The sequence below is a fragment of the Musa acuminata genome, chromosome BXJ1-1 (genome assembly GCF_036884655.1).
Source record: "Musa acuminata AAA Group cultivar baxijiao chromosome BXJ1-1, Cavendish_Baxijiao_AAA, whole genome shotgun sequence".
NCBI lineage: Eukaryota > Viridiplantae > Streptophyta > Magnoliopsida > Zingiberales > Musaceae > Musa > Musa acuminata.
The window spans coordinates 8,209,282-8,219,268 of NC_088327.1; the positions used below are offsets into that span (position 1 = coordinate 8,209,282).

General features: G+C 35.3%; 1 protein-coding gene across 1 annotated transcript; it reads left to right on the top strand.

The window, feature by feature from the left end:
• Positions 1–341: 341 nt before the first annotated feature.
• Positions 342–1,205, top strand: LOC135609176 (F-box/LRR-repeat protein At3g48880-like). Its single transcript, XM_065102516.1, has 2 exons — positions 342–544; positions 629–1,205. The coding sequence occupies exons 1-2, from the start codon at positions 342–344 to the stop codon at positions 1,203–1,205; spliced, it is 780 nt and encodes a 259-aa protein (XP_064958588.1).
• The last annotated feature ends 8,782 nt before the right edge of the window (positions 1,206–9,987 follow it).

Sequence of the window (9,987 nt, forward strand, 5' to 3'; positions counted from 1 at the left end):
TTTCTTTTCTCCTCTTTTGATTATTGGGTATATATTCTCAAACAAGTGATATTCGAGCATCCATATCCTTATTCACATATCATGATCGATTTTTTCTTGTTTGGTGACTCGAAGCATCACTCTTCCAAAAGCATTAACATTTTCTTGATGATGTACTTACTTTTTCTTTTCTAGTGTCATCTTTTTTGGCCGCACCATAAACCAAGAACATGACAGACAATACTATTATTCATGAACAAGCAAGATGGGATTGTTTACGCATTGACATTCTTTTGGAGATATTTGAAACCCTGAATATGATCGATCGGTGTATGGTAGCTCAAGTTTCTCACTCATGGCGAATGACTTGTTTCGATTCATCACTCTGGAGAACGATCGATCTCCGGATTCTATGGTCCGACCTTCTTATAAGGGTGGACACTGAGCTCAGGTTGTCACAAGCACTGATGACTATAGTAGCTTATGGTCATGGAAACATCACCAGCATTGTGTTCCATCCCAACTTACCTACAAAGGATGAGCACTTGAACATCATCAGTCGAGGGTAAATTACACATTCATATTAGCATCTTCTTCTTCTTCTTCTCTACCTTATTCCCTTATAATCTGATGGGTTATACGTATATAGATGCCCTCATCTTAAAAGGCTCGTCATGCCGTGTTGGGATTCCATCAGCGTAACTGCAATGAGTGATGCCATAAATAACTGGGGAGAATTGGAATCGATAACCATGCCTAGCCTTACTCCTTCCTTCCGAACCATGCTGACCATTGATGGATCTTGCGAGGGGCTCTCTCAGCTAAAGGTCGTCGGTGTCGTTCATGATGGATTTCTATCATCGCCTTTTGGAAACTTCCCCTTCGAGCTGAAGGTGTTGAGCTTGCAATGTTGCTTGGTGCCCTTGGGAGGTCTACTGACAATAATGGACATGCATCTTCATCTCGAGGTGCTTAATCTGTCACACGTACTATTGCATCTTGATGAACGTATGAATCCCATACCACTGATGAAATTGTTCGACAACCCAGTAGGGATGTTGATTCTTGAGAAAGCTTTCAGGTTGAGTAGCTTCTTCTACTGCGAGGACTACGCATCATGCAATGAATGCCGGAGGATGATAGATGGTCGCACGAGGCACAGTGATGGTTGGTGGAGGCCGGACGAGGTGGCCTCTTTGAATTTGAGAGAGTCCGATGATATATAGTTTTGAGTTTTGATATTTTTGAATTGATGTCTCACATGATATATTTTCTGATATTTTCTTTGATCAATGCATTATATTTGATAATAGATAAGATTTCTAATTATACGAGGAAATCTCTTTATTCTGTTGAGGAAAATCTTCTATTCTATTGAGAGAAATCCTTACTCCTAATTTGTATAAATATGAGAAGGACATGTTAATGTAAGCTTCTTCAATAATTCTTCGCTTCTTCAATAATTCTTCTTATCTTCTATTCTTTCCAACAATATTAACCTGACTATAATCATTAATCATAAAGTTTGATTTAATATTTTTTTCTCAAAGATTTAAACGATCTGAGAAAAGTACGGATAGAAAATGATTTGATGGGATTCCTATTGATTAGTATTCGGAGGCCAAATGTTTCCTATGCTTACCAGAGGAAGGGTGGAAAAATAAGGAAGAAACTTCCAAGAACTAATCCCATCATTCTAATCGACCAAACAATGGAAAACGAATGAGCAACGACAAATGTGTCTCCCCCATCGCCTTCTCAAACCTACATATTTTAGATTCCTCCCCCTATGTCACCATCTAAAAGCTATTATCTGACCATTTCTACCTTCCTAATTATCGATGTTGACATTTAGATTTATGTAAGGTTGCATTATTTGTAAAGTTTTAATATGTCAGAATCTTAATTATTTGTATCATAAAAAAGTAATTTTGTATACTTAAGATATTAGTCTGATGATGATATATTAGATCCATTTTATATCTATCAAAAGTTTAAAATATCATTTAATAAAAATTTTAACATAAAATATTTTCCTAATAATGATGTATCAAATCCATTTAATACAATGATACATATAAAATATTGATGTAATGATAATATATTTGACCCACGTATGTATGATATTTTTAGTTATCATCGAAATTAAGAGTTCGAAACCCCATTCGAATAATTTTTAGATGTCAATTAGTTTACCTAATAAATTTTTTGACTATATAGTAAGATGTTGACTTCAATTTCATTTTCATTACTTATTCTTTATAACAAAAAATAAAAATATAATTGATCTTAATAAATACACACATGCGTGAATAGATATTTTATATATATATATATATATATATATATATATATATATATATATATATATATATATATATATATATATGATTGAGAGATCTCTACAGCTCGAAGGTGTTCATTCATTAGTTGATGCGACTGCATTAATCACTGCAAACATTTATAAGCAGTGAAATGAGAAGAAGAAGAAGAAGAAGAAGACGTCAAGCAACTCTTAAACTGGACGAATCCATCCATCTATTGCCGGAGACTTTATTGTTTAATCTGCTTTTATTTTTAGGTTCTATAATTAAACCACCCGTATAATGACAAGATTACTCAGAATTTAGAGCCTTCATGCTGAAGGATATTGTAATAATTCGATTCAATTCGAGAGTGGATTAAGTCAAACAGATGATTTAATACTATTATTTATTTGAGCTTATGTATTTTGAGCTAATGATTTAGTTTTAATAAGATTTTAGATGTATTGTTTTTTAATACCTTAGAAAGAGTCATGCTATCTTAGAAAGAGTACTCTTGAGAGCAAAAAGTGAGAGATATCACTTATGCCAACTTACTCAAAGACAAGATATACATTCCTTCAATCCTGCAATTGCTGATAAGGAATACACGTAGGAAGGATATGTAAATGTGATTAATTTTTCTTATGTCAATAGACATGCCAACTTTTGTGTATGAATTATATATCCTCTACAAAAGGATAATAATTTATATAGTTTTTTTTGTCTAAGAAAAAATAATATAATTTGTAATTTTATTGAAATATATAAAACTTTTCATAGTTTTGAGCAGCGATCATTGTTTCGAGTATCAAACCCATTTTGATGATTTGATTAGACTAGTATATTGGTTAATACCAGTAAATCATATTTCGATACAATGGTACATATTGATATTTTGAAGAAGAAGAGAAATAAGGATAAGAGGAAGGGCGAGCGGAGGAAGAAAGATCGAGGAAGAGAAAAAATAAAAAGAAAGAAAAAAAAAAGCCATAGAGAAGAAAAAAAAAAGAAAGAAATAGTAAAGGAGAATAGATGAAAGTGTAACGAAGAAGAAGAAACACAACAACAATAGCATCACGAAGGTAGTGGCATCCCGAATGATGGTGGCAACAATGTTGAATAGCTTACTTTTATTTTATTTTTAATATCAAGTTGCATGAGCCTCACTACTATTTTAAGTTTTTTTCTTATTTTCTTAAGTTGGATCGGGCTGTTCAAAATAGGGATGGGCCACTTATTAGTGTATGTTTGGATCGGTATGTACCGCTCCTTTCATACCATTTTAGATGGTATGATAATCCTTGGCTTGAGTATAAAACAGAAATATACATAATTAAATTAACATTGAGAAATAATTAAAAATAACCTAATATTGTTAAGAATTGATAGGGTCATCATATATGTATTGGATTTGGTCCATAACATGAAAAATTAAGTTTTTAGATTGCATTAATACCCAATCCCATGTAAAATACTTCTTAAATATGATATAATTTATGTCTAAAAAATATTAATATTGCCTGCAATGTTTAAGAGATGTGATATAAATAAGGCATCTTAATGTGAAAGACCAAGAAATTAAATAAGGCATCCATATCCTCATTCACTTTATTAAGGCAATAAGGCTTCACTCTTCCAAAAGCATTAACATTCTCTTGATGATATATTTATTCTTTCTCTAGTGTCATCTTCTTTGGCTACACAATAAACTAAGAACATGACAGGCAACATTGCGCCTGAACTAGCAGGATAGGGCGGACACAGAATCTGATCGATCGATGTACTATAGCTCAAGTTTCTCACTCATGGCGACTGGTTTCTTTGGATTCATCACTCTGGAGAACGATCGATCTCCTGATTCTATGGTCCGACCTTATAAGGGTGGACACAGAGCTTAGGTCGTCACAAGCATTGAGGACTATGGTCGCATATGGTCATGGAAACATCTTGTGCATTGCCTTCCATCCCAACTTACCTATGAAGGATGAGCACATGAACATCATCGGTCGAAGGTAAACTGCAATAAATTGTTCAGTACCTTTGAAGCAATTATCCATCTTTCTCTGGAACACAGCAGGGGCATTCTTGAGACCGAATGGCATTGCAAGCCATTCGTATAATCCTTCAGGGACCCAGAATGCGGTCCATTCAATGGAGTCGGGGTGCATAGCAACTTGATGAAAACCGGATTTTAAGTCAAATTTTGAGTAGATTTTACTATTGCTGACCTTTTTGAGGATGGTATTGATGCCGGGCAGGCTGTATTGATCCTTTTCGGTGATGTCATTAAGCCTCTTGTAGTTGAAAACCATCCTTTCCTTCCCTTTCTTCTCAGCTCCTGTTATAGGATCAACAGTAGTTCCTGAATTAACAATTATAGCAGTGGTTCGGTGCTTACTCTTGCTTGGTCTGATAACCCCGATGTCCAGTAGTGCTTTTACATGTTTGGAAAAGGCTTCCTTTGCTTGTGGTGTTAAATGTCTTAGGGGTTTGTCTTCTACCACGAAATCTTGGTTTTTGATTTCCAATTTGCAGGTTATCTTGTTTTTTTTCCAATGTTTAAGGGGATCTTCTCCAATGTAGCCTTGGGCCTTCAGCTGATCTAACAGGCTTCCGAACTTGGCCTTTATATTTCTGTCACTTTGCTGTGCTTCTGCTGAATAGAGTACTGCCTCTTGGATTTGGATATAATCTTCTTCTTCTAAATCTAATTCCTCTATGGCTGCGGCTGTTGAGATGTAGGGCAAGGTATTGATGGTCGTTAAGTTTTTGTAGAATGTAACCATATTACCTTCAATTCTGACTCCTCCTTGCATTGCCCTTATAAAATTACATCCGATGATCATTTGGATGTCATCCCCAAGTTTCATTGTGAACGCATAAGTGTAGGGGATTCTGAAAGTATTATTCCCAATAGTCATTTTTCCTCCCTTTAATTTTTTGTTCGCTGTCGTCTTGGAGGTAATCCCACTGAAATGTACTATGTAAGGGTTTTCTTCCATTGCAGCGCTTGGAACAGCCCTTTCATCTATGCAGCAAGTAGTGGCGCCTGTGTCTAGGATAGCGTTAACCTCAAAAGTGGGAATATTCAAAATTTCCATATGTACCTTTAAGTTGAAGAGCATATTCTTGGCCCTTCTCGTTCCCCCTATTTCCTTTGTTTCCATTGACAGGATTTTCTGAGTTTATTCTTCTAGGAGGACAAGGGCTTCCTCACTTTCTTCCTCCTCACTTTCTTCAGTCTTCCTCTTTCCTAGCCTTTGTATTTCTCTTAGGAGATCAGCCTTTTCTAGTCTTAGCTGATCCACTTCTAGTATTTCTTCTTTCAACTTGTCATATTTTGCTTTTAGCTCTTCCACCTCGTTCTTTAGACGGAGATTTTCTTGGGCTATGGCTATAGACTGGACATGCATTTCTTCCAGCTCCCTAGCCTTTTGTTGCTCGGATTCCACCGTTCCTTTTAGCCTTCTTATCTCTGCTTCACAATGGTTAATAAAATCTTGTTGTTGTTGAAGCAAATTTCTAGGTTCATACCTTGGAGGTACCTTATTCTCTTATGATTTGATGGTTATAAGTACACAGATGCTCTCAGCTTAAAAGACTAGTCATGCCATGCTGGGGTTCTATTAGCATAACTGCAATGAGTGACACCAAAAATAAGTGGGACGAATTGGAATCAATGACCATGCCTAGCTTCACTCCTTCCTTCCGAACCATGCTGACTATTGATGGATCTTGCAAGAGGCTCTCTCAGCTAAAGATCGTTGGTGACGTTCATTATAAATTTATATTGTCGCCTTTTGCAGTCATCCCTATTCATTATTTATATATTTATATATATATATATATATATATATATATATATATATATATAAAGACGATAATGTATTTCACTCTGTATTGTGTATGAGAGGCAAATGTGTGTGTAAATGTAATAATTAGACACATAATATCGGGGATCAAACAAATGCATGACACATGTATCGATGATAAATTACTACTATGAGATCACATAAACATTTACCCCTTTTGTTTATGACAAAAATCCTCATATTATAGCTTAGGAGATGTTAATTGGCATAATTGTTAAAGTCTTTGACGGTGGATAGCAAGAATTTAAAATCAAATACCGTGTTTACCATTTACAATCTGATCGTTGATAGTAAGGTTGGAGAGGTGCACTAAACGAATCCTAATTTGAATGTGAAATGAACGTAGATAGGAACAAGATGAGGCATGAGGCCAATCTAGGCCTGACCTCCATTCACTAGAACAAATAGGGCATGCACCCTATTTTGAAGGTTTTTCTTTTTAAGAAGACACTTTAGTAGAATAAGAGAGTTGCTTATGCCTAAAGAGGGGTGTTTTTTTCAGCCCTGTTGTCCAATAGAGAGATGATCCTTTACCACTCCACCATATATTCACTTATCAACAACATAAATATATAAGATGTCTCTTTGTTCCCAATATCACTGACGCAATTCAAAATATCCCTTTTGTGCAAGATCAAATAAATATAGTAAGTGCTTGATGTATAGTTATAATATCCCTCTTGCATGCATCTGTCGAGACAAAATGCCTCCTAAGCATTTGACATCGGCTGTGTGACAAAAAGATAACTGATGCATCCATTAAGACAATAATTATTACAAGTGTCTTACATGATTGACTTGGCCAAAGCGTTCATCATACATCTACTCAAAAAAAAAAAAAAAAAACCATCCAAAGAGGGAATGCAATATTATTGATATTTAAGGTTTTTTTTTATTTTATTTATTATTTTTAAATGATTGATATTTAAGTTTTTTTTGTCTTCCTTTTTATTCGGCCCATATTGACAGCAAGTGACTTGATAAAAATATTCTTCTTACAATTGATGCATCAGGATAAAAAAAATCCAAAGCACCCAATGTGATCAAGAAGAGATGCATATTATTGATTTTTTTTTTTTTTTTGTTAAATTAGTAATATTTAAGGTTTTTTATTTTTTTTATTTTATTCTGTCCATATTGATAGCAAGGGATTTTGCCTATTGATATCCTTTTCAAGATATTTCAAGATATTTAAAGAACTGATAGCCTGAGTTTCTATGCTCCAATTTTGCAAGGGTGAACACTGGGTTTAGGTCATCTCACAAGGACCAAAGGAATGTGGTGGCTTGTTGTCATGGACAGACACATCAGTGCATTATATTCCACCACTGACCTACCTGAAAAGGCTGAAATTTTTTATGCAAAAAATCATCATCAAACATCGAATTAACTGATCTAAAATTTAGCAAAAAAGCATATAAAGTTGGGAGCATATAGCTGAAATCAATGCTCCTATATCTGTTGCTTCATGCATGTTTGACAATAAAATGTTTAACTGCATTTCATCAATAACATATATTATCTTCCTACAGAACTTGGCTAAAAGTATTGGGCAAATAGGTAGAGAGAGATCCTGTTGGCATCACAGAGAAACTAACAGCAGTTCAACATAAATAGTTGAGCATCTGCTATAAAAAGAACTTGTTGCACAATTAAATATGCCCTCCATGAATGAAATACCAATGATATCTGAGTAAAAAAGCATTGCCAGATTCCTACACAAAATTATAATTAGACCAAATAGAATCCAATATTAACATCTTCTATTTTCTGCTTAAATATTTAATTGCTCACAAATTATTTCAGCTGAACACCAACAAACCTGTGCTCCAAAAATTGGCTCATTGTAATTATATTCTGCACTGGTAACAAAAACATAAGCCAAATTCACATGGGACATTGCAAAATGTATAATCAGAGTCGATAACTAACCTCGGTGTGGGCTCTTGATGTTCTTAGTAAAATAACGTGAGGTTTCAAACCCACTTTAGTTGAAACAGACTAAAAACTGTTGAACCATAATTTGAGATTGGTCTGAATAATTGCCTTGAAAATGTCAAACCCACTGTGACATGGAACTTCGAAAAGAATGAACTTGAGCAAATAAAATTGACTGCAACTTCAATTTGACAATAGATAGAAAACATTGTATTGCCAATGAAATATGTATATCAATTTTATATTTGTGCCTAACACTTCTGAAACTCATTTATAGAATATTTGGTACGCATTAGAAGTTTAATATCGGAAGCTAATATCATCTACATTTTGTAAGATTCAGTTCTCTCTATAGTTTTTTTTTTGTTTTATTGACATGACAACTATTGGTTGTTGAATAAATAATGTATGGCCCTACAAGATTCTAATTAACCCATTAGAGTTTCTTGCCAATAGCCGATTACAAAAGCCATTGTAGCTCTCATGTAAACTCTGCTTGGTCATTCATCAAAAGACTAATTGATATCAAGTTCAGCCCCAAAGAAACACACAAGAATACGTGGCACAAAGTATCTTAGTTGTTACAATGCCTAGAGTCAGAAATTTAGCATTTAAATATGCATAGGTTGATTCTAGGAAATGTTAGCTCCAGAATCAATCTCTCAGGCAAAACGTCCAAGTCACATTGGAAAATAAAAATAACACGTTATTCACTTTTTGGTCAAAATTCTAATAGCAACAGTGTTGCTTTTTTTGGTTTTGAACCATGAAATGAATGAACATTACTGCATAACTTCATCATTTTGCTTCCACTGCAAGCATACTAGAAAACGAGTGTTAATAGCAGTGATCAGATTATCTACTGAGAGCAGTTTCACAAACGAAAAAAAAACCCCTGTATCCCGCTGCAACTTGGTAATAACTAGATATTGATTGGAAAAAGATCATGGAAATCAAAATAGAAATGTCATTAGTTAATCGACACTATAGAAAACATTAACTAGCTATGCATTCAATGATCCAAGACATAATATGCAAGATTCCAGAGGTAAAAACCAATAACTTCACACTCGACAGATTTTTCTTATACCCACCTGCCCTAACGGGATACAACTAGGTGAAGAGATAAACCAAAACACTCGAATTACCTCAATATTCTTCCTTCACCGCATACATGGTAGAAAAAGAACGACAACAGCAGCGATCAGGTTGGCCACTGAGAGCAGGTTATTATGCAAAAACCCACGGATAAAACCTCTTATCCTTTCACTTAAAAACCGGACATCCCAGTGTAGTATACTGATAAGTAGAGAAGGATTACAAAGAATTTATGGCAACACAAAATAGCATGCATAGTTGATACTCAATTGATATATAAAGACCACAAGCATTACGTACAGATTTCATATACTTCAAATCTGTTGTGTCCAACCATAGAAGAATACATAACATAACATCGCACACCTTGAGAAACTTAAAACTAATGCAAGATTCAAACTTGTATATAAACACATAACTATATATTCACACCATCCCCTTACCTCATACAAGTTGATAACTACAGGACGCTAATTTCGTCCGAGCATGCAAGCAGGAAGCGTAGTAACTAGTTTCGATTACCGAATGGTGCACCGATGATGCAAGGATCAGGAACTAGACAGGGGGCAGCTTGTCAACGACGCTAGGGTTGGTGGAAACAGCAGGGGAGGTGGCGTCGTCGGGGCCGTCGATGGCAACCGGCTTGGTGAGCATCAGAGGGCGGTCCTTAGCCTCCTCCTCCACCTCGTCGTCGTTGTCGGTGGTGCTGAGAGTGATGCATGAGCAGCGCTCGAGGGAGGCGAAGAACGCTGAGGAGACGCTCGCCCCGACCCAATTCACAACGCGGTCCAGCT

What these genes read in the sequence shown, in the direction of transcription:
- LOC135609176 (XM_065102516.1), top strand. Translation starts at nt 342, where the DNA reads ATGACTTGTTTCGATTCATCACTCTGGAGAACGATCGATCTCCGGATT. An exon ending in TTGAACATCATCAGTCGAGG is followed by an intron (nt 545 to 628) that starts GTAAATTACACA and finishes ATACGTATATAG; the next exon opens with ATGCCCTCATCTTAAAAGGC.